Source organism: Drosophila sulfurigaster, chromosome 3 (genome assembly GCF_023558435.1).
Source record: "Drosophila sulfurigaster albostrigata strain 15112-1811.04 chromosome 3, ASM2355843v2, whole genome shotgun sequence".
In the NCBI taxonomy this organism is placed as follows: domain Eukaryota; kingdom Metazoa; phylum Arthropoda; class Insecta; order Diptera; family Drosophilidae; genus Drosophila; species Drosophila sulfurigaster.
The window spans coordinates 40584100-40608546 of record NC_084883.1 but is presented as its reverse complement, the minus strand read 5'-3'; the positions used below and the strand labels follow the sequence as shown (position 1 = coordinate 40608546).

Below are 24447 nucleotides of genomic sequence, written 5' to 3'. Positions count from 1 at the left end.
ATACATACATACATCATAAAGCCTTGGGCTGTGTTTTTTTTGATAAAGAATGTGGAGACAATTCAATTAATTTGGCTTAGCATTGGATTAAGTGATTAAATATGAAAATTTGAATTTGACATTTTCAGCATTCTTTATCGAAATACAAAACTACATACATACATACATACATACGACACATACAAATTACTGAATAATTTTTCTATCTCAATACTTTTTCACTTTACCTAAATATATAAATTAAATATATCTATATATATATATATATATGTATGTATACCTATAAATGTTGACAAACTTTCTATATGTATGTGTGCATTAGAGATGCTTCACGGAAATTGTATTTTATTTGAATAATTTTGGTGTATTTGTTTTGTTCTACACGAAACGTTTATTTACAGGGACCACTAATTCCTGCGGCATTTACAAATGGATACCATTAAAAGGTGGCGCCGACAACCGCAATGACAACAACAACATCAACAACAAGAACAACAATAGCAACAGCAATAACAACAACAACAAACGAGAACAAAAATAGAGCAGCACACAACAAAACTAAAAACTACAACAAAATGACAAGAGACACGAAAAGTAACTGTAATGCTGCAACCACACACACACACACACACACAAACACACACATACACAGAACACAAATACAACATTAATTTAAAATAAAAAAATATATACAGTTGGTATATACTAATATACTGACATATTATATACATATTTGCAAATCTGTTAAGCAGCCAAGCAAAAATCCAATAAACCAAAAGCAAACACACCGACACACACACACACACATATTACAATTAATTAATTAAAGTATATACACATATATACAACAAAATATATATAATAAATCTATATATAAAAACAAATGATAGAACGCAGCGCAAGCAAACCAAAAAAAAAAACACAAAAAAAAAGATGCAGTAAAAAAATTAATTTTAATTTAATGACAACAACTACAAACAGCCAGCGGAAGAAGAAGCAGCATAACAACTACAACTACAACAACAATATTACCAAATAACCAACCACGGCAGCCGCAGCCACAACCCTGCCACCTACTCCCCTCACTCCTCCCTCTCCACTCACCACTCGCCACTCCCTTCGTAGAGCCAACTGAAAAAGATGCAACGTGTGCAGCAAAAATCGTTTAAAATGCAAATTAAACGAAACTGCGTCAAGTGCAGCGATGGAGGAGGCAGAGGAGGAGGCGCAGAGGTAGGCGTGGCCCACACTCCAACACACACCAACACACACACACAGGCAAAGACAAACACACTGCAATATGAAGGCCAGCCTGGAGGAGAAACGATGACAACATTGTGCCAGGGGCCGAAGCGTCACCATTTTTAAGTAATGAGAAAACCAAAAAAAAAACACACAAAAAATACAAAAAAAAAATACCAAAATGTAAACTATAAAAAGCTGAAGAAGAAGCAGCAGCAGGAGCAGCAAAAAAGGCGAAAGGAGAAAGTTGAAAATACCAAACCAAAACAAAAGAAAACAAAAACAAAAAAAATGTTGCAATAATAGCGAAAATGTTATTATTTAAATGCGTATTATTATTGAAAGCAAATGATTATTATTATCATTATTATTACAATTCTTAAATAACTAAGTTGTAACTTTTAAAGTTAAAGTCGATATATATATATATACTTCTATATATATACAAATTATATATACATATTATATACATATACTTATAAAGAAAACTGCAATATATACAAAAGATAAAAATTACATAAATCAAAAAAGCAAACAAACAAAACAAAAAAGCAAATAATAATAATAATAACACACAAAATTATTTGTTTTTTTTTCAAACGAAGCACTTCATGAGATCCAAAATGTAATGTTTGCAATGTTATAAGTTTTTCTTTTGGGATGCGTTGGCAACCCTGTCGCATTGTATTGCATGTTTTCTGTTTATTTTGTGTCAGTGGTAAGAAAATCAAAAGAAATCGAAAATTGTGCTAAACAATTAGATGCAAAAGTTATCATTATGAATTTATTTTAAAGTACAACAATCTCGTTTATTGGCCAAAATGAATAAGATGAGGAAACTTATGTAAAAAGCAAATCACATCGATAGCATCGATGGATAAAAACAAAATCTAATTAAATTAAATGTGTTAAATGTGTTGAAGTTCTGTATTATTTAAAAGAAAAAGAAGAAAAAAGAAAAATGCAAGAAATGAAGAAGGAAAAACTGCAACTCTTTTGTGTTCACATTGAAAGCAAATGAATAATGCTAATTAAACAATGGATAGTTAGACAAATATGTTACAAGCATTGCTGCATTCATTATCAAAACAATGAAAGCGAAAAGCGAAAATCGAGAGTGTGGTTGAAATTTTTGCATAACTCTCGAGGCATAAATCAATTTATTTGCACACGATAAAGCAAAAATCTATGCATAAGTATATAAGAAGAAAGCATATAACACACTTACACACACACACACAAGCAACACACATACACTTAAACACACCCATACAAACTGATGAATCAAAAGCAAAATGAAAACAAACTTAAACAAATTACAATCTAAGCGCATATGCAAATATAACACAATGAACTATTATATATATATTTAAGTAAATAAAATATTTATAAAAAGAATTACCAAAAAAAACCAAAAAAGACAAATGCTGAGAAACGCAAATGTTTAAACAATTAACTAAATACTTATGTATGTAAACAAAAAAAAAACAAAAACAAAAAAAGCCAGAATTTGGATGGGTAATCAATGAAGGAATGCAAGAAAATGTTGAAAAGAAAAGCATATGCAAAGCAGGCCACGTTATGTGCAATTAATTTTTCTAGTCGCGCCGTCTCGCGTCCTTCATCGCAGGGATACGCAGCAGGACGATAGAAGGAGGGGTCAAGAGCAGTGGACTAGACGATGCTACTTGGGGGGCGTAATAGAAAAATATATTTATATACAACTATATGGAGTATTCAATTATTGGAACAAAACAAAAAACAAGAAAAAAACCTAAAAAAAAAAAAAAAAAAAAAAAAAAAACTATCTGACAATTAAGTAAACACAACATTTGTTACACACAGCAAGTGGCAAAAGCAACCAACAAAACAAAAAAAAAAAACTAACAAAAAAATGATTAAATAAAAAAATGAAATGTATTGTTCTATAATTGACAGAACAATAACAAACAATAAGATGCGCTTTTTGTCTGTCTGAGATTTTTTGCACTAGGCGACATACACAACAACAACAACAACAACAAGAAAAAAAGAAACAAATTTAAAGAAAAAACTAAAAGAAAAGCAGAAAAACAGAAGCAGATGCAGAAGCAGAAACACAGTGAAAATGTTCCTTTCATAACTTTTTTGCCAAATTGTCAAACCAACGCTCTCCAGGACTTTGCCGATGCAAAGTCTCGGACCAAAATAGAAAAGACAAAACCTATATAGGAATGAAGATGACAAAACAACAACAACAACAAAACAGCATATATACGATTATACACGAATACCATACATATATAGTTATACAAATTACAACCAAAACAAAAAAAAAAGAGAAAAACAAAATGAAAAAAAATTGAATTGCAGTGTAATATATAATAGCGTTTATAATGTTGACAAAGCAATTCTACGATTATAACCCAAGAGAAACCCAAACACTGAAAAAACGGATATGGAAAAATAACTTTACAAAAGCTTTATAGCCCGTAAAGATATTTAGCAAAGAAGCACTTGGGACAAAACATTTCATTAATTTCGAAATTTTTCACTTGTCATTTAACATTTCACTTGATTTCACCCACACACACATACACACACACACACAGAAACATTCACTGAATTGGGGACATAATTAATAAATATATATAAATAATCAAAAAAAAACAAAAAAGAAGAGAAGAGCAAATAAAATGGAAAAAAGAATGATGAATAAACACAACTTTTAGATAGGCGAAAGTAAGCTGCTAAATTACATATTTATATATACATATATATTGTATATGAATCGGCTAGAGGCAATCCAGAATCTATATAGATTAACCGAGCATTGGTGATTGCTGATTGTCCAGCAAGGAAACAAAACAAAAACAACAAACAACAAACACATTTTACTTATGTATACGTATGTAGTCTCGCATACGGAGTGCATACTGTATCTGCAAGGGAGTCAAGGCAATGGTTACTTTAACGCTAACTAAACTATTTGTTAATAAAAAAAAGTAAAAAGTATATATATATATATGAGAATAATATTACAGAATAAACAATAAAATCGCAGAGGGGCAAGTATTCGTAATCCAGGCAAAAAGGATGCGAGGAAATGCGTTTGGAAAAGCGAAAGAAAAACATGTTATATTTGCATAAAAAATTAAAAAACAAAATATATATATATATATATGAAAGCGTAACTTGTAAGGCAATATACATACACATATATAAATTAAATAAATAAATCAATATATTTTTAAGACACGTTCTAAAAGCAATAATTGAAAACAACAACAACAGCAAGATGACAAGAAGAAGAAGAAGAACAACAACAACAATTGCAGCTAATGTAAGTTTAATGGATGAATTAATGAGAAAATAAAGCAAATGGAATACATTAAATATACACCAATATATAAATATACATATAAATATATATACACCTAAAATTATATATATATATACATACAAAATATATATATGATAAATAAATATTATTAATTACGAGTGTAAAGCGACGAACGCATGAACTGCATTAAAAGTGGAAAAGCAAAGTTGGGAGAAGTTAATTCTCTCTCTCACTTACAACAAAATATGCATATTGTAAATTACTTGTAAACATTTTTTGACTGTCCTAGAACAAAAAAATACAAAACACAAATACGAAACTGAAAACAATTTAGAATCGGTCTCGCAGTGTCGTCTATATCCGACCCCTTTGAGACTGATGCATTCTTAAATGGCATCCGAATAAAAAAACGTCTAGAAAACAATTCTCAGCAAAAAATACACACAAAATAAATCAAATCATTTCTGTGGGCAGCTCTAATGCCACATCTCGTATAGATCGTATGCTAAAACTTTGCTGGCCCAAAGTATTCACTACAGAAAGCTAGTTTAATTTTGTTTTACGTTGTAAGTAGAAAACCGAATGCCGAATACCGAATTTAAACCGGAAATGGTCCGATGCGGAAACGGAAAAAGCGCAGCACGATGGCGTATCGGGTTTTTTTTTCTTTATTCGGCAGCTGTGCGACCCAAAAAGCGAAAAGACACAAAACGGGATACATTTTTTTGTGAGGGACTGTTGTTTAAACCGGTTGAGCTGAGCAGTTGAATCGGTTATTAAAATAAACTTGTGAAAAACAAAAAAAAACAAAAAGAAAAACAGCTTTAAGCGTACTGTTGAATTTTTTTCTAGCATTTTTCCCCCTGTTAACACGTTCGTTATGTGTAGAAGAAGAAGAACATGCTTTATACAAGACAAACAACATATTATTTTGTAGTGCTCTATATTGTTAAACGAAAAAACAAAAACAGAAAAAAGAACTCAGCTACAACAAGAACAACAACAGCAAATTATTGTAATAATATTGGTATACCGGATCAACAACAACAACAACATTAACAACCAAAAGAAAATGCGTCCTTGTAACAAAATCAATTTCAGTCAATTAGATAAAACACAAAAGAAAAAAAGGAAAAAACAACAAAATGTTACAGCTACAAACACAAAGACAACAACAACAACAACAAAATGAAAACACATTTAAGAAAGTAAAACAAAACAAAACGAAACAAAAGAAAACCAAAAACGACAATTTTTTCATTATTTTTCTACTGAAGGCGTCGTCGAAAAGGACAGTCATTAGAAAGAGATAGCAGCTAGAGTTAGATGAAAAGAAGGAGGAATAGAGAGAGGGGATGAAAGAGAAGGAATTTCGACGGCGCAGGCGCAAAAGCTTTAAATTGAACATAATAAAACAAAAAGATGTCTCTTTTTTATATAAATAGTGAGGAGACGAGGAAGAGAGGATGAAAAACGTGTATAAAAATAAATACATAAGTATGCCGTAAAAAAAGATTTTTTAAAAAACACAAAGCGATATAAGAACACATACTTACTTTAAGCTAAATGCCGTTTTTTGAGTCGAAAAGTCAATTTGTGGTCGCGTTTTTTTCGGGGAGAATTCAGAATAGAATTGAATGGAGAGGACACGACGACGAGACGTATGAAGTGAGTGTAATACAAAACGTATGTAAAATAGTTTTAATGTGAGAAACCCAAAAAAGAAAATATTTGAACAAAAGAAAACAATTACGAAAAGACAGACAGCCAGACAAGGGTAAAAGAGTTTGGCGTGTAGTTACAACTTATATACGACTTACTTTCCGTTTAATTCTATTTATGATTATTACGATTACTATAACGATAACGATTACGATAACGATAACGTTTACGAATAACGATCACCATTATTATTACACTTATTGTCTTATATAAACATATCAGTTCTTATTATGTGTATGAGTAATTCGCCAACAATACGATTACGATTACGATTACGATTAACGATAACGATAATTCAATAACAACAACAACAACAAATTAACAATTAACTAATCGAATATCGAAGGACGTGACGTTTCTTTTTATATATATACCAACAACACATGCAAACGCCCCTCCTCCTCACCACAACCCCCTTTGCAGCCTGGAACTACGATCCGAATCCCATTGAGAAGCGCATAGAGAGGCACGTTGGGACGACGCAATATTGTGAGCCTTGTACACACACACACACACACACTCAGATACACAGACATGCTTTTATATATGTATGGTAGCAATCAATTACTGACATCAGACAATTCTCTCTCTTCAGTTCTTTATATAGACACATATGTACATACACCACACCAACACACACACACCCACACCCATACACACACACACACACTTGGTAAATGCATAGAACAAAGAAAAACAATGATGGGAATGGAAAAACAAAAACCTACATACAATACATACGAACGATCACTTGACTATTTTTGCTATAAGTAAGAAATTCCCCCCAGGAATGTGTCAGTTTGCAGTTGGTACTCCTACTGACAAAAACACCTTTACTATATTGACAATATCTCTTATATATTTTACACTATACTATATGGAAAAAAAATTATATATTAATATATACAAGAATACAAATAAATAATAAATACAACAAGAAAACAAATGGATTAAGCTAAAAACAAAAAACCAAAAAAAAACAACAAAAAAAATACAAAAAATAAAGAAGACAAAGCGAAAGCGGATGAAGCGCGGAGGCGACGTTAAAATTGTATTTACAAAAAAAAAAACAAAATGGGTAAACCAGCTAAATGAAATCATTTTAATACTTTATACACGATACAAGTCGAAGGAATCTTAACAAAAAAAAAAACGTAAACGTAAAGCTAAAAATTTAACAAGACAAAAAACCAGAGACAACAAATTGAAGATACATTTATAAAAACCCAAAAAAAAAAATAAAATAAAAAAACAAAATGCGCAATATGAAAGCGTACAGTTTGTAAGTATTCTACTAAGTAAGTAAAAGTAAATAAGAGCGACAGGCGCAAGAGAATGAAAAGGAAAGGAAAGAGCTAATTCAATTAAACACACACACAGACACATATATTGCGTGGTATCTTTGAGTCGATCAAGCACACGTTTTTTTTGGATGAACGCGAATACTTTAAACGGAACTTTATCCCAGCCAAACGCATTAGAACTTGGCATGAGAATCGCAGAGAAGAGTCGAAAGAAAGTGAGCGCAAAAGGAATGGAAATGGAAATGGAAAGGCGTCGCCAATGTGTGTACATAAGCTCTATATACATATGTATGACAGTGTAATAGTTATGAGACAAACTGATGCAGAACTACACTTACAGCAAACTATACAAGGTAAATAAATAATAAACAACAACAAAAAGAAGAAGAAGAACAAGAAAAATTAAAAGACAACCGTGCGAAAGCCATACACATAAATAGAAGCATAACAAGAATTTAAAAGATACAAACAACAAAAATATTATTATAATGATGAAGAAAAGGACAAAAACAACCAAATAATTACAAGAAAAACAACAATTTTTTCATTTCTATAAAGAAATCCGGTAACGAATTTGTATATTTACTATGAGAAATACCACAAAAGAAAAACCAAAAAACAAAAAGTAAAGAAAAACATATATATATATGATCAGCCCAAGAACTATTCATACGACCGCAAATATGCCCATATATACATACATATAAACACGGATATATATAAATATATATATGTATACATATATATATAAATAATAGTTATATAACCAAGAACAACAAATAAACATATAGTTAAATTCAATAATGTTAAGCATATGATGGATGGAACCGAACAGAAAAAGCGGACGGACAGACAGACGGACAGACAGACGTACAGGCGGATGGTTAAAGTAATTCAATTATTTATAAGGACCCTTGGACAGCAGCAGAAGCAGAAAGGAAACATAATATGCGGCCACATCAAGTACATTGAAATTAACATTAACTGACAGAGAACACAACACACTCAGAAATGGCAATTATTGCCTTTTTACACACTTCACACACACCGACACACACACACATACTCGGACAAGAGCAAATTGTAAAAGTTTTTAACACACAACAATATCAACAAATAAGTATGCAAAACTTTAGCAACAAACATTTACAACTTACAACCTACCCCATTAACAGAAACTGAAACTGAAACTGAATCTGAAATTGAAATTGAAAAAAAGGCGAAAAAAATGAGTGTGATGGGAAATTCAAAATGAAAGTTGAAGTGGAGAAATTGCAAGTTGAGGATTGATGATAATGAGTAATCACTTTATGTGTGTGCTGTGTGCATCAAGCATCATATATAAAGCATGTTGTAGGAACAAAAGTGTCAGAAAGAGAAAGAGAGAGAGAGAGAAAGCAATTGAGATAAGGTAAGCAGGGCAGGCCTAAAAAGCGAATTCCAATGAGCTGGTTATGAACAACAACAACAACAAATAACAACAACAAACATCAATGTGCATGCAAATACATATAAATAAATATAAATATATATACATAAACTATAAAGAAACATGATTTTAAACCGAAAAAGAAGAAGAAAAACACAAAAAACAAAAACAAAACAAATCCAAAAACCAAACAAAAACAATTAAATAATGGCATTATAAGTTAAGATAATGGTACATAAGTTTAAAAAACAATGGCAAAGAAATGCTCTAGAGCAACAAAAAAATATATAATACAAATTATAATGAAATAACTGAGAAATAAATAAATTAATTCATAATGATTAATAAACAAATATGAACATTGTTCAAAAACATAAAAACAAACGGAGTTTTTACTTTTATTGTGGGTTTGTTAAAGGAATAAATCAAGGAAACAATTAAAATTTGGTAAGTATAAAAATGAAAATATTTAAACTTGAAAAAAGTTGTGATTTCGTTAAAAGAAAGGAAATATCCTACCCTCTTTATAACGAAGTTAACATGCAGCATATAAAAATTTTATTTAATAAATTGCTAACTTTTCCAATTTTAAAAAGAAGCCGAGTCTTCAAGGAACTGGGTTTTGAAATATTTGTATATTCATAGGAAATAAGATACGTTGTATCTAAAGAGGTAATAAAAAATAGATAAATAATACTTACCTTAATTTTATTATGTGCCAAATTTTCAAAAACAATTTTTATAAAATTCATTCTGGATATATTTGTAAATAGACAAATAATGCCTACATATATTTTTTATGTGACCAATTTTCAAAATCAATCTTTATAAAGCTGGTTTGGGAAATATTTGTATATTAAAAAGAAATAAGATACAGTGCTTCTAAAAAAGTTAAAAATTCGGCGAATAATTCTTACCTTTGATTTTATAAGAGCTAAATCAATCTTAATTAAACTGATTCTGGAAATATTTGTATTTTAAAAGGAAAAATTATGCGGGGTTCAATTTTATTAGAAGCCAATTTTTGAAATGTCACAACAAAAATCCAAAATCACCAAAGAGCTAATTTTTGAAACTTTTAAATTTCAAATATGCACTGCTGTTAAAAGTCAAAGAAAAAGCTTATTACTTTTAAATTTTCATAAATATAAATATAATATAAATTTTCAAATGAAAATATATTTCTATGTAAAAGAAATGTGAGTCGATGAGAATTCAAAATTCAGCAAAGAATACTTTTAGTTCATTGTTTCTCAAATTTCTAAAACTGAAACAAATCTTTAAGCAGCTAATTCTGCAGATTTTATTCCGCCCACAAAGAATCAGGATTAACAATTAGATTACAAAACAATACCCACATTTATTACATTTTTCGCTAGAAAACAAACACACAGATTACACTAACATAGAGTAGAGAGTAAAACGAGTATAACAGACTTTGGCCAGACATCCCTTGAGCTTATCTAGCTTTTTTCGACTTGTTGGTCTTCTGCTTATCATCCCACCACTTGGCATACCATTTGGCACTCCGCTCGGCACTGATATCCGGATCGAAGAGTGGCATATAATCCATGTGAATGGAGGCACGCAGACGATTGTACATCAGCATGGAGGAAGTGAACGAGGCGATGGAGCGCAGCGAGTAGGGCAAACGATATTTGGTATAGGGAAATGCCAGACGAACGATGAACTCGAGCAGAAAGGCGAGGAAGAAGAACAAAAAATGCGGCAAATACCACCAGCTGGTCTTGACCTTAAAGCGTTCGCCCATCAATGCCATTTTTTGCAGGAAACGCGACACATCGTTGATGCCGGTGTCGTCGGTGACAAAAACTGGCAGACCATTGACCGCTTTGGTGGACACCTTAAGCGCCTTATAGGCACAGATGTGACCCCAGGCCACGTTGCCAGCGTAGACCAGCTGCTGTTTGCCACCCACGCCAGCGATGCGGGGAAAAACCCAATCTCGTTTCGAGAGATACTCAAAAGTGTCGGTGACAAAGTGCGAATCGCATTCGCCATACGTCAATGGAGCGCGTATTGCGCTGGTGGCCAAATAATCTAAACAAAGTAGACAAAAAAGATGTGAGTTGTTGAGGTGAAACCAGAGAAGGAAGAACTCACCCAACTGGTTGAGCAGCGGTGCTCCATTCGAGTTGAGCACAATGTTCTCGGCTCGCAGTTTGCTCGAAGCGTAGCCCGCAATCAGAAACTCTTTATCCTGCTCCCACAGCTTCGAGCTGTCCAGCGTAGGCGTGTCTGTCTTGGATTCCGTCGAGTTGATGACTGCCGAGAAGGTGCTGCGTCCCTTGAAGGGCACAAAGTTGACCGAGGTGCAACTGCTGTAGACCAAACGCTTCACATTATTCTGGATGCACAGATCCACAACAGCGCGGGTGCCTAAAATTATGAATTTGTTATTAGTAATATGGTATTTGCATGAATAACAAATAGTGAATGTAACAGTAATAAATTCTATGCGATTAACATTAAATAAAGCCTTAGCAATTTAAAAACAAATAAGAATACTAAAATCGAGTGTGATGGACTGTGAGATATCTGCCACACATTTGAAATAAAATCAAAACAGTACAGTCAAAATGTCCGTTATTAATATATTGCAAAAAATACTGAAATATATCAAAAGCTATGTTTTAGATATATTGTTGTAGTACCATATATACCATGGAGTGCAAAATATACCTGCTTGTCAGCTTAAGCAACTAAGTTCCGCAAGAAGAAGGCGGTTTTGCCCATACAAAAGTGTTTCTTAAACAAATAAAAGAGCAACAATCGAGTGTGCTCGACTGTGATATACTTTCTACCAATTTTCGATAAAACCGTTATCTAAAAATATACTAAATTAATATACCGAGAAAATATAATACACCAAAGGCGTTATTCGGTATAACGATATAGTTCTACATTACTGAAAACATATTTTAAGTCCAACAAATTTATACATAATAGGAAATTAACTTGTAGTAGCAAATACTTTAGATTTACTTTAAAAATAAGTAAACGAAACTAAATTATAACAATACACGCATACTTGTATTTGAAAAAAGATTAATATTTATTACTTTCGAAGAGTTCATTATAATTTTAGATCATTCTAATTTGTAAGTATGTTTCAAAGGCCAAAGCAGCCAGCTCTAGTAAATTTACGCTAGGTTATAAATTAATTTATAGTCTATGCCTTTAATAAATAAGAATGTTTTCAATTTTGCATCTACGTTGTATTTGTACTCATAGTCTTTTCTTTATTACTCTCTCTATTAAATTTTTAAATTGTTTCTACTTCTAGTGTATTTAGTTTTGGTAATAGAAACTAAATTATTCAACAATTATAATTTTTAAAATGTATGTATTTAATATCTTTTGTTTAAATTAAACATACTTAAAGCAGTCTTTTGCAAAGCCATACACAACATAAATAAATTTGAGTCTACAATGTTGTTACTCAATTAAACAAATGCATAAAGGTTAAAAAAAAGTTATTATAATCTTTTTTTATTTTTAACTTTAATGCTGGTCAACTTTAATAAGCATTTCATTAGTTTTTCTATGCCATTTAACTTAAATGTGAATATATTTTAGTTCTCAACTTGCTTTCAAACTCACCTTTAATGTTAACCCTTTCGAGTTCGGCATAATTGGGCGGATACGCAATGTCAACCAATGCGGCGCAGTGGAAGACGCTATCAACGCCAGCAAAGACTTTGTGCAAGCTCTCTAGATCACCTCCGATATCGCCCTCAAAAGTGCGCAACAGCTTCGTCTCCTCGTGTCCAATGTTGTTCTTGTAGGGCACAATGTCCAGCGAGCGAATCTCTTTAATGTTGAGCTCCTTGCGTTGCTCGAGTAGCAGCTTAATGATATGCTGACCTAGAAATCCGCTGCCGCCCGTAACGAGCACCACATCGCCACCATCGTTGCTGGTCATTGTGTCTAATGTGTGTGGTGTGGTCGCTTTTAAATTGCTAAAATAAAAAGAGTCGAGAAAACACTGTGAGACAGTGGTAATAACAACGGCAAACTATCATGAAACTACCGCCAAACTACAAAGTGCAATGGCTATAAAACAAAACTCTGATGCGCAAGTTGGTCAAGTGAGGGCCATAAAGCATGCCGACGACTGTCGCAAGAGAAGAAGCTACGCTACTTGCCCCCAAACATCCAACTTCATCGTGTAGCCAAAGCAGCTTGCCATGGCGTGCAGAAACCTTCGATGGGGTCACTTTTCTGCTTGTGTCGAATGACTTGCCAGTTTTTATAGCGACTGGCTTACGTGCGGCTTTGTTTTGTTGTTATGATAATGAAGACGACGGACGCGCGAAGATGCCCAGATCATCTATTGCTTTTAATGCTTCTTCTATATGTATACCCGATGGCATAATAATACCAAGGTGTGATGACTTTGTGTTTAGCACAAATTTATAATTTAGACAGGAAACTTTAGAATCTTAATATGCACAAGTTTTTTACTAATCATCATCTGTTTCTATTTAATATACAGTAGAGACTGGCAAATTAGAACAGCTTTAAAAATGCAAATTTTTTGGACAATATTTCTATTTGAAGAGCCATTTGCCATGACTTCCATTTTTACTGTATTTTATTTGTTGTACGCGAAACTAAATATAACAATGCAACACACAAATCTTTTTAATACACTTCAATTTCTAAAAGATTCAAATTTCACAGTACTTTACATATTATCTAAGAGGGTATTAAATATTTATCTATGAAATATACCTTTATTTTTTCATTTATAGTAAAAATACTTAACGCTCTTTGAAAGTATCAAATTTAACTTAAACATTCCTTTACAAACGTTGACTAAACTTGATAGTTCATGGTGGTAATATTTACTAGAGCATAAATTAAGTATACGTCGTGGTAAATTTGCGTTGAGTACTCTTTGTGCACATTAAGTATACGCCGTAGTAAATTAGTTTTTTGCTGCTCTTGGTATAATGATATTTAATTTTCTTATTAGTGACTATTTTCATTTTGAGTACTTGACCCCGACTTTCGTAATTGTTTATTAGTAATGTGCTAACGATTTTTGTAAATTTTTTAACCTCTGAAGAGGCCTACTAAATGTATTTTTAATGAGTTTCACTTTTAAAATCTTGACACTTTTATTTATTTTGAGCCTAATGCTTTTGGAAATAAATTTAACTTTTACTGCCAAATATTAAGAGCATAAATAGAGTTTAGAGTTTAGATTTCTTGCAGTTTTTCAAGCTTTGTTTTTTGTGTTTCACGAGGCCATGGCCAAATTATTCAACACCTTTTTAACCGAAAAACACAAAATTCAATCCAAGCGACAAGATAAAAAAGAGTTACTGCGTTTGGCTTGACGTTGGGCTAGCTGTGATTACAACATCAACAACAGCAGCCACGGCACAGAGAAACAACAACGATGGCAAAACTAGCATCAGTATAATTACAAGCGAACTGGTTTCCGCGTCTATTACAACATCATCCAACATCAACAACAACAACAATAACATACGACACACGCGTCAAGTGGCTGAGCACTGTGAGTGCCTTTTGAGCTGTCCAATTGGACATTTTGCCATTGATTACTACTTTTGGTGCAATTGACCCGTGTACCGTTACTCTACCAATTCGCGAATTATTCAACTCAGCTTACCAAAACAAGTCGCGCTTTTTTTTTTGTATTATCCGTGGCAAACAGTTTGTGTTGCTTGCCGCTTTATAACTAACAAAACTGTCTCACGGCTTTGCAGGTTTGAGCGCAAACGAGCTACACAAACAAGCCACCAGCGTTGCCACCTGACAAATAAACGTAAGTAGCTGCTACTGTGACAATCGATAGTCGACTATCGTGCTATCGATCGAGCACGCATACCGCGCGGTTTTTTAAATATGAAATATGCGCCGTTTTGGTAAAATTCAATTTTTATTCAACAACAATTAAATGAATATGGACATTAAATAGGCTTAGAGATTACATAAATAGTTGTTTCATCTTAATTTTTTTTTTTGGGTTTTTCTTTTTATATTATCAATTGTGTTAATTACACAGACATTACAATATTTCAATAAGTACAATGGTAATTGTTTTCGTTGCATCCCGCCTCATAAATATATAGTATATATATATGTATACATTATATATATAAAGTAAACGAGAAGTAAAAGGCCGTTGATACAAATGACTTTGGATTAGATTAGGCGCGCTTAAACATTAACAACACATACATACATGGAATACAAAATGGTGTTTAGTACAATTAAAAATTCTGTTCACATTTCTGTTTGGTTTATTACAACATTATTCTGTAAATGTTAATGTTCATGCTCAGTTTACTCATTAGGTTTAATAATATATATATAAGTATGTATGTATGTATGTTTGTTTTGTATATCAATCTGCTTTTTTGTTAAGTACTAGTTGACTTCATGGGTTCCATCTTCATTCATGTGCAATATATAAACATAAATATGTGTAATGTTTAAGATTAATATGTACAACTTTCGCATATGTGAAAGTCGCACAAAACTATAAATTAATAATAATTAATAATTATCTAGCAATTTCATTTAGTTACAATATACAAAAAACACAGTAATTTTCATTTTATTCTATTGCATTTAGATGCATAATTGGAGTGACATGACGAAATGAAAAACAAATTCTATAATTATAAATTGTCGCGCTATGAACAATATGAATGTTTGATTGTATGTGTATGTGTGTTTATATTAAACTAGTTAGGTGTATATAGCTCTGTATACATACATAAATATGTATATGTATAGTATGTATATATATTAATATAGTAGGTATTATGGTATGCTGTCTGTCACAAAGAGCAACTCTCTCAACTAACATTATTTACTTTAACTATTACAAGTACAATTTCATTATCAACTATTATTGTTGTTATTGTTTTGTGTGGTTGCCATATCAACAGACACATACTCTACATATATATATAAGTACATATATATAGAATATATATATATCCATGCCATTCAGTACGATAATGCTGATGGTGAGCGTGAACCAACTGTAAAATCTTTATACACCGAAAATACCGAAATCTGCAAAAAATCGAACAAGCACAAAATTATTAAAAATAGTTCATAAATCATACAATTTCATATTCATAGTATAAGTGTTTGTATATAATATATGTAAATGAGATGAGTTGGCCAGTTTAATTGGCAAACTTGCGTCACAGTATAGAAACTGCATAATATGATGTGGGCAATTTGCCAACAACAAAATAAAAACTTGGCATCTATAGAACTTTTCGCTTTTCGCCCGCATGTAGCACGCAATGTGAAGGGTGCTCAAGGAGCATTGGAATTGAATTGGATTGTTTTCAATGTCAGTAGCTTATCAGTTGAAGCACTCCGCATAACTTTACCTTGTCTTTCAGTTGCTGACACAGTTTCTGGCCATTCATCAGGAGCAGGAGCACATCGTTGAGCCATTGTACACCGATTTCCGCTTGACGTGAATCGAACTGCATTGTTCCCTGATTGTTCAACAGCTGATAGACGGCAATGATGAGCTTGTGGCTTTGCAGATAAAAACTAACAGCCAAATCCTCGGGCAGGTTAGGCACAAGTGATTTCATATTGCGACCTTTGATTAGCTCCTCAATTGGCTTCTTCTTCGGCACCAGCAGGCTATTGCGACCGCGCTGCAGGGCATCCAGAATGTTTCCTATCACATGGAGCACTTCATCCGAGGTTCTAAAGTGTTTGCAAAAATAAGCATTTATAAATAAACCCAATCAGAATCAACAAACGAAAATAACGAACTCACTTGAAGTGATAAGAGTCATCAACGTCGTCAATGTGATTGATTGCTGTTTGTAGATGATTGGCGGCATCCTGAACTTGCTGCAATTTCCAAGGCGAGTCGTGGGTGATTGAGGTACGTTGCGTTTGACTTGGCGCCTTGCACAGCTTAAAGCTAATGTCCTGTTCAAATAAGGGTATTTTATTAGTCTACATAATTTGAATATGTTTATTAGTATATAGTCTTACCGCCTGCGTAATTGCATCGCCTGTTAGGGTAAGCACCGCTTTTAGCTGATCTGGCGAAACGCTGAGTATGAACTTTTCAGTCTTCTTGCCCTCGTTATCATAAAGCGGCACAGGGAATCTGTGAGCACACTCCTTGAAGTGCGAAGAGGGGGAGTTAGTTCAACATACTTGAGATTACATTGTAAGTACTTACAACCAGAATGGTTCGTAATTGCTTTAATATCGCATGTACTTCTTGTCTCAGCACCCACTCGAATTCAATTTGCTGTCAGCGTATGTGTGTGTTAGTGAATACCATTGGGATGTGGGTTTTGTAGATTGTGGATTGTGGGTTACGGGTTTTTGGGGGTGTGGAGCGTGTGTGTGTGTGGGTTGTATTTTTATGTAGCGAAGGCAGCGCCATCCATAGTTTGCAGTATTTTTTTGGTTTTTTTGCGATAACGCCATCGTCGTCGACGTCGCAGCGTCAAACAAAGAGCAAAACGGCACGTTTCATGTACAAATCAATAATATCGGCGTTCGACGCAAGCGAGAGAGAGCAAGAGAGGGAGAGAAAAAGAACAAAACGATCAATAATCAATTGACTATATGATTAATAGCATTGCATTGTTTTTTTCGGGGAGGATATTGACTGCTTTTAATTGCACACTTACCAAATTTAGAGCCTCCTCTCGCTCCGTGTCAACGACAAGCATTTTCATTGTGCTTTTGGCCTTCTTGCGCGCTGTTATGTATCTCCGTTTGTTTTTGTCACTAATTGCTGCAGCAGCGCTAGCAGCAGCAACGCCAGCAATGTGTAATGAGAGCGCTGTAATGTTATAACATTTGTTTTATATATTATTCTATTGCATTTGCACTATTTTAATGTCCTAGCCACTAACTTAGTAATATTTACTATGAGTTCACTGTTTGCTGTCAACTTTACACTCACACGCACACTTACGCAGAGCCACAAACACTAGAGAATAACATTTTGCTGAAATGTTATTAACAGTGCGCACTCATTTTTTTCGGGGAAATCGCCGCTTGTCTTTGACGCAATCAGTGACCTCTTAAATATTGCATTTGCTTACTGTTTGTTGACAAATTTTGTAGGAGTTAAATCTTTTCTAAACTATTGTTTTTGTTAGAGACAAGTTTAATAGAATAATAAAACCTGAAACATAAATTCAAATTTAACAGACAGCTCAGCCTAACAACATTTTAACAGTGCTGTAACAGCGCACTGCTGTAATAGACAGACAAATCGATTATCGCGCTACAACTTTGTGTAGCAAGCAGAACAGAATTGCAGTGTGTGTCTTTTTGCGATTTATTAAAAAAACTGCCCTAATTTGGTAAGCAACACTAGAAAATTGCATAAGCAAAAGAGTCTATAAATTGATTTTCGCACTTTACATTGTGCAAACTTGTAGCCCTGGTTATCAAGTTATCGACAAGCATTTGATAAACTGCATGTGCGTTATCATGTGAATGACCAAAATCAAGGGCGCTCTATATTCAAATTGAAAATATCACTTGTGTGATGATTGCTGATAGTGGGAAGTATACTTACGTTTGCGCAGGGGAGGAGGCGTTGTGAGCACAGCTGTCTCCGGCACCGAGTTGAGCACATGGTGCTGGAATTGACCGCTTCGTTGTCTGGATAGCGGATGGAATGACCAATTTGTTGTCGGGCTGCAAATTAATGACAAAATGTATACAAACAACACGTTGTTATTTTCTCAATCAATTTAACATTTGGTTTTTTTTCTTTTGTTGTTGTTGTACACCACAATTTTTCAAGTTTTGCCTTATCATTTTTTTGCGTGTTATTGTTGCTGTTTGATTTCGTCTTGATTTTGATTCAATGTGAAGTGCTAATTGCCATAATACTTTTTGTTGTTGTTGTATTGGCCGTTGTGCCGTTTCCCCGCCATGACTCATTTTGCCAGGCAGCGCTGGCAGCGCAGTCAACTGCAGCGTCAGCAGCGCATGCTTAGTTTGGTTTTGGGTTACAACAGAATTATCAAAGCGAGATTCGCTTGAACTGCAGTAGCAGCAGTGTAATATGGGATTCCCACAGCCGACACGGGGCGCGTGTCTCAGCACTTTGATAGATAGAGATGGCCATAGTGATGGCATTGACTTTTCGGCTACAATTACAATAGCGCTTATCAAGCTATGCTGACGTTTTACACGCACACACACACAGAGACACGCGCACACACTATCAAACAGACACGCGCATAAATTTTCAAGCATTTATTAAGCTCTTTTGTTTTTGTGGCGGTGGTGTTTTTCATTTGATAAGCCAATGTCAAGAAAAATGAAATATGTACAAACAAACAAAAGTCCCATTTAAGAATTTATGTGACCATAAATTTTATTGGCACGCCAAAGCAGCGGCGGCGGCTTTTTAACACATTCTTGAGCTGCCATAATGCCAAAACAAACATGGCTTAATTGTTCCTATACAAATATGTATATATGCATTTATGTACAAATAACGCTACCTCTGCGGCATTTTGGTTAATAATATGTTACTGCTTTTGGTAGTTGTTGATTATTTTTCTTTTCTTTTTGGTTTTTTGCTATTATCAATTGCAAACACTTCACAGACAAGACGCGTATCACGAGGCAAAGCCAAAGCCAAAGCACAACAACACAGCGAAGCACGAGCACGGACACGAACACGAGCGAAGCGAAGCACGAGCACGAACGTTAGAAGGGTAGAGTGTAGTAGGGTAAAGAGGTGCGAGAGGCGAAGCAGAGGCGGAGGCAGAGTTGTTAGTGGGTGCACATGCGATCAGGTGTAGCTCCAAACTGACTGCCAGCTAGCTATATTATGAGTAACGGCAAGCGCACACAAAAGCCACAAGCAAGCAACTGAACCGACAACGCTAAGACAACGTCGCGCATTGGTCAATGGCAGCGGCAGCAACAACAATATAACACAGTAATGCTCGTAGCAACAGCGACGTAAGCGTCGGCGTCGAGGCCAACGTCAGCGTCGCGCTTCGCTTTTTGTATGTAACATTAACGTAGTTAAAACTTGACGAGCTTTTTTTGTATTTTTTTTTCGTCAGCTTTCTTCAGGTGCGCCCTCTTCACTGATAGCTGCCGTCGTCGTCGTCGTCGTCGCTGTCGTAGCCGTTGTTGCTGCTGCTGCGCCGACGCCGTCGTCGTCAGCGCGTTGTTAGCGTCGTCATCAGCGTGGCGTTTATCAGCAGAGTGTGCGGTTGGCATTGACAGCATAGCATAACCATAATACGAATTTGTTGTAGACTTTTTCATTTAACGTTTTTTTTTTTTTGCATACACAGTAATTTGTTTTTGTTTTCATTTTTGGTATAAAAAAGTAGTACAAAAGTGTTTAATGCTATTATTTTTTTGTTGTGTTTCTCTCTCTCAATTTAAATACGTGGATTTGTTTACGACATGAAACAAATGTGCAAATATAAACAAATAAACGTGTGCCCAACAGGTGTGTGTGTGTGCGTGAGTGTGCATGTATGTGTGTCTCTGTGTGCGTGTCGCTGTGTGGGTATTTGTGTGAGAGTGTCTGTATGTGTATGTGTGTGTGCCAGGTGTGTATGTCTGCTTATGTTTGTATATGTGTGTGTGTGTGCGTGGGAGCTTTGCGAGTATGTGTAAGTGTTTGTGTGTGTGTGAGTTTGTGGATCTTGGGACTGCGTTTTCTTTTTTTTTTATTCGCCGGTCATCATCTCCATGAATTCTGTAAATGAAGCAAAAATGACACGACATTAATGACAGAAAAGTGCATTTCAAAAATTATGCATAAAAATAAATTGTTGAAAGCTCTATATGTATCCGACAGATCGACTATTAAATACACTATCCTAGACTAAAAACAAATTTAAATAGGATTTTAATGTTCTCGAAAATTGCAAGATACTTATTTCAGGAAATCATCAAGTTTTCAACGCTATAAATTATTATTCACACTATAATCTTTGTTTGTTGTTTATTCCTAAATATATTTTGAATACTGTATCAAAAATTCCTGCAAGTTTTTTACATATTTTAAAAATAATTATTTTTTAATGATCGTTGCTATGACATCATTGAATTATAGTAATGGGTTATTACGTCCGGTTCTGCTATAGTACAGCAAAAATAACTTTTATTGACAAGTTTTCTAAACATTCTTTAGAAATCTAGAAATTAGCTTGATGACTTAAGACTGACAGACAGAATTCTGATTTCCTGAAATATATTATGTATTGGAATTTTTGACATACCTTAAATTTACTTATTAATGATCTGTCTTGTTGATTATAAATAAATATGAAGTGTGCCAAAAATATTTCAGGAAATTCTAAAGTTTCATTACTAATTATTATTCACTTTTGAATGATCATTTATATTATTAGAATAAAGTGTTCTTCCTCTATATTCCTCAATATATTCAAAAAATATATTCTTCCACACTACGTTTCATTCAGATCAATGAAAACTGAATAGTTCAATTAAAAATATGAATTTAAATAAACAAATCGTCTGAACACAAAATATTATAAATATCTTTGGCAATCAACTACGCCTCCGTGGTCATAAAATTAATGTACCCTTCAAAAGAGCATCAATTATAAAAAAAAGAGTAAATACAAATAAATAAATATATGGACATGTGTCCATCCATTAATAATCATATTTTTTTCTTTCGAAAATGTATGCCACGAAACGACGAAAATCGAGAGGAGAGTTCGTTTTTCTGTGTCGCACTCGATCGTCCTATAAATAGACTTCGATATGCTCCAAAATGATTGGGAGGTTGTCAAAAATCGAGAACTCAAGATCAACAGAGCAACAGAGCAGTAGCGATGTCATATAGCCATCTTCTAGCTGATGTTTACAAAAAAGAACCAAAATTTATGAACACTACAAAACGTGGGTGGAAATCTGTCTAAATTGTGGGTGTGTGTGGGAGATTTTTAGCAAACTGCTAGAAAAGCGCCCCGAACACAAACATAAACATATACATGGAAAAGAAGAAGAGGGTGGGGTGGGGTGTACTCACCATCGAAATCAACTGTACCGGAACCGTCACTATCGATTTCCTCAATCATAATGTCCAATTCCTGTTCGGTCAGCTGATCGTCGAGCTCCTTCAAGATCTCCTTCAAGCAGGTGGTGGGAATGAAACCGTTGCCCTGTTTGTCATACAAACGGAACGCCTCACGCAGCTCCTTCTGCATGGCCTCGGCATCCTCCTCCACAATGAATTTGGCAGCCAGTTGCACGAACTCACCGAATTCCAAGCGGCCAGACTCTATTATTGGTGGTGGGAAAATAAAACATTTATACATTCCATAAATAAAATGCGAAACTGGCTGGAAATTTTGTTATATTAATAATTGCGCATGAAATATGGCAAATGGTCAGAATCGAAATTTATGGCACTATCAGAGTGAATTATTGCCCCTGGTCAATTGGCCAATCAATACACAATATCTATATAGTATAGCTGATAGACAATCTTTTTCTTTTTTTGTTTTCTTGAACGTGGCTAATCTTAAGAAGCGGAAATGAAAATGATTACATTGGAAACTAAAAATACTTACTGTCCTCATCGACCTCCTCGATCAGTTCCTCCAGGATCTTCTTGTCGAAGGGCTGACCTGAAAGATGAAATGCAGTTTTAAATTAAAGTTCTGAAGTTCGAAATTCCAGTTCCAGTTAAACTCACCCATCAAACGCAGAATATCGGCAACCATCTCGGTGGGAATGCTGCCAGTTTTTTGATGATCGAAGCTGTTGAATGCCTTCTGGAGCACGGCAATTTGCTCGGGGGTCAGATCTTCATCCTTTTGTATTTAAATTAATTTAATTAATCGACTGTTTATTGATATATTCCAAATATGTGAAACACCTACCACGCTGCTCATGTTGCTGGTTTTTGTTAATACACAAAATTTAATCGATCTGAATCTGACAGATTTCTTCTTACGAACCGATCACCTCGGAGTATTCGTGCCTACTACGAAGCAGCCGCGTTGCGTTTTCCAAAATATAGCGCAAAAAATTTCAGATCAACTGTCTCTGAACTTGCCACACAAACACACACACACACATAGACAGAGAGAAGACGAACCCGAGACGTACAATTCGGAATATGTAGCACTTTTCCACACCGATGCCAGAATTTTATTGTTTTTTAGAAAGAACTGTAAAAGCGCGATCAAAAACAAAATTAAAACGATAGCAGCACACGTCCATCCAATACATTCACAATTTCGGAGCAGCCGAATGTGAGCCGTATAGTGGTTTTCCACACAGCAACATCAACAACATCAACAACAGCATCAGCAGCAGCAGCAGCAATCTCAGCGATCCAATCAGGGAGCAGGAAGGAGCAGGGAGACGAGGAAAGCGAGGCTGAAGCTGCATGAATCCGTCCATCTGCCAGTCAGCTAGCTATAATGCGATGCGTTGCGTTCTCCCAATATATACAAATGTATACATAGATACTCTCGCTATATGTATTACATCGCATACATGCATAGATGTGGATACATTTTATATATATATATATACTGTATACAACAGTTGCACGACGACAACAACAACAACATTGCGCGATATGGAGAAATGCCCCAGTGAAGCATGCCGAGCAGCTAGACAGCGCATAGAACAGGCCACGCTACCTCCCAAGCTGTGGGGTACTTCAGTTCAAGAAGTTCATAAAGGTGCCTAATTAGCTAACGAATTTGTCTTTCATTCCTAATGGTTATAAATCTTAGGGTATAACAGTTCATCTCGAGTCAAATAAATGACTAACCAGGGACAAATTTATCCTGAAATCATGCATGGCATAAAATGAATTTCTTTCATAGATGGAATTTTTAGAATGTATACCATATATGTGATTTTATCATAATATTAAAGGAGAGTAAGTGCATCATCTCTAAAATATTTATACTTGTGCGCCACAATAGTATAAATGTTGTGTAGTCTACTACTACTATTCAATGTAAAGTTACATTTTACAAAAACTGTGTGCCAGCGATCAAGTAACAAAAATAAATATGCAAAAAAAAAACATTGTATTGTTCTGCTTCTGTCGTACTGCTATTTTAATGAACACAGCTATATATAGCTGACTAATAAGCCAATTAGTTTATCCTGAAAAATTGCATTCTTGGATAGAACATTAGAAATGCATATGCATTAATATCATTAAAATGTTATTGATAATATCAATATCAATATCAATTTGATATCATTAAAATGTTATTAATGCGTACTTCAGTTTAAGCCTTAAACCTTTAATTTTCACTGCACAAAATACATCGGTTCTTCGATGAAATTAGCTTAAGAATAGTAGATTTATTCTGTACTTATGACAGTTTTATATATTATATTTGTGTATAGACTCCAATAAG

General features: G+C 34.2%; 4 protein-coding genes across 10 annotated transcripts in view; 1 reads left to right on the top strand and 3 right to left on the bottom strand.

Moving 5' to 3' along the window:
- LOC133841326 (RNA-binding protein Musashi homolog Rbp6) overlaps window positions 1-7565 on the top strand; it is a 227264-nt gene extending 219699 nt beyond the window's left edge. For all 5 annotated transcript variants that reach the window (XR_009894287.1, XR_009894288.1, XM_062273722.1 and 2 more), the window contains one exon: window positions 402-7565. Coding sequence is in view for 3 of the 5 variants with exons in the window: in XM_062273722.1 (XP_062129706.1) it covers window positions 402-443 (42 nt within the window). In the remaining 2 variants the exon portion in view is untranslated. The remainder of the gene's footprint in view (window positions 1-401) is intronic.
- A 2777-nt stretch (window positions 7566-10342) lies between these two features.
- Window positions 10343-14789, bottom strand: LOC133841361 (3 beta-hydroxysteroid dehydrogenase/Delta 5-->4-isomerase). Its single transcript, XM_062273775.1, has 4 exons — window positions 14685-14789; window positions 12644-13002; window positions 11144-11419; window positions 10343-11080 (listed from the first exon to the last, which is right to left on the bottom strand). The coding sequence occupies exons 2-4, from the start codon at window positions 12963-12965 to the stop codon at window positions 10479-10481; spliced, it is 1200 nt and encodes a 399-aa protein (XP_062129759.1). The 5' UTR covers window positions 12966-13002; window positions 14685-14789; the 3' UTR covers window positions 10343-10478.
- A 506-nt stretch (window positions 14790-15295) lies between these two features.
- On the bottom strand, window positions 15296-19920 carry LOC133841362 (protein rogdi). 3 transcript variants are annotated; one of them, XM_062273776.1, is made up of 8 exons: window positions 19555-19920; window positions 18615-18736; window positions 17713-17867; window positions 17253-17324; window positions 17060-17191; window positions 16836-16993; window positions 16432-16762; window positions 15296-16102 (listed from the first exon to the last, which is right to left on the bottom strand). In XM_062273776.1, the coding sequence occupies exons 1-8, from the start codon at window positions 19563-19565 to the stop codon at window positions 16034-16036; spliced, it is 1050 nt and encodes a 349-aa protein (XP_062129760.1). In that variant the 5' UTR covers window positions 19566-19920; the 3' UTR covers window positions 15296-16033. The 3 variants fall into 3 exon arrangements, with proteins under 3 accessions (XP_062129760.1, XP_062129761.1, XP_062129762.1); XM_062273777.1 differs by lacking the exons at window positions 18615-18736; window positions 19555-19920 and adding an exon at window positions 17941-18086; XM_062273778.1 differs by lacking the exons at window positions 18615-18736; window positions 19555-19920 and adding an exon at window positions 18003-18019.
- Window positions 19921-20737: 817 nt separating this feature from the next.
- LOC133841363 (troponin C) lies at window positions 20738-23081 on the bottom strand. Its single transcript, XM_062273780.1, has 5 exons — window positions 22939-23081; window positions 22752-22869; window positions 22627-22683; window positions 22083-22334; window positions 20738-20777 (listed from the first exon to the last, which is right to left on the bottom strand). The coding sequence occupies exons 1-5, from the start codon at window positions 22948-22950 to the stop codon at window positions 20749-20751; spliced, it is 468 nt and encodes a 155-aa protein (XP_062129764.1). The 5' UTR covers window positions 22951-23081; the 3' UTR covers window positions 20738-20748.
- Between the last annotated feature and the right edge of the window lie 1366 nt (window positions 23082-24447).

Coding starts and splice junctions, on each gene's coding strand:
- LOC133841362 (XM_062273776.1), bottom strand. Junction 17,325..17,712: donor GAGAGGAGGCTCTAAATTTG/GTAAGTGTGCAA, acceptor ATACGCTGACAG/CAAATTGAATTCGAGTGGGT. Junction 16,103..16,431: donor GTCAGCAACTGAAAGACAAG/GTAAAGTTATGC, acceptor GATTTTTTGCAG/ATTTCGGTATTTTCGGTGTA.
- LOC133841361 (XM_062273775.1), bottom strand. CDS start 12,965: ATGACCAGCAACGATGGTGGCGATGTGGTGCTCGTTACGGGCGGCAGC. Junction 11,420..12,643: donor CGAAAGGGTTAACATTAAAG/GTGAGTTTGAAA, acceptor TCATAATTTTAG/GCACCCGCGCTGTTGTGGAT. Junction 11,081..11,143: donor ACCGCTGCTCAACCAGTTGG/GTGAGTTCTTCC, acceptor TACTTTGTTTAG/ATTATTTGGCCACCAGCGCA.
- LOC133841363 (XM_062273780.1), bottom strand. Junction 22,684..22,751: donor CGATATTCTGCGTTTGATGG/GTGAGTTTAACT, acceptor TTCATCTTTCAG/GTCAGCCCTTCGACAAGAAG. Junction 22,335..22,626: donor CGAGGAGGTCGATGAGGACA/GTAAGTATTTTT, acceptor CACCAATAATAG/AGTCTGGCCGCTTGGAATTC.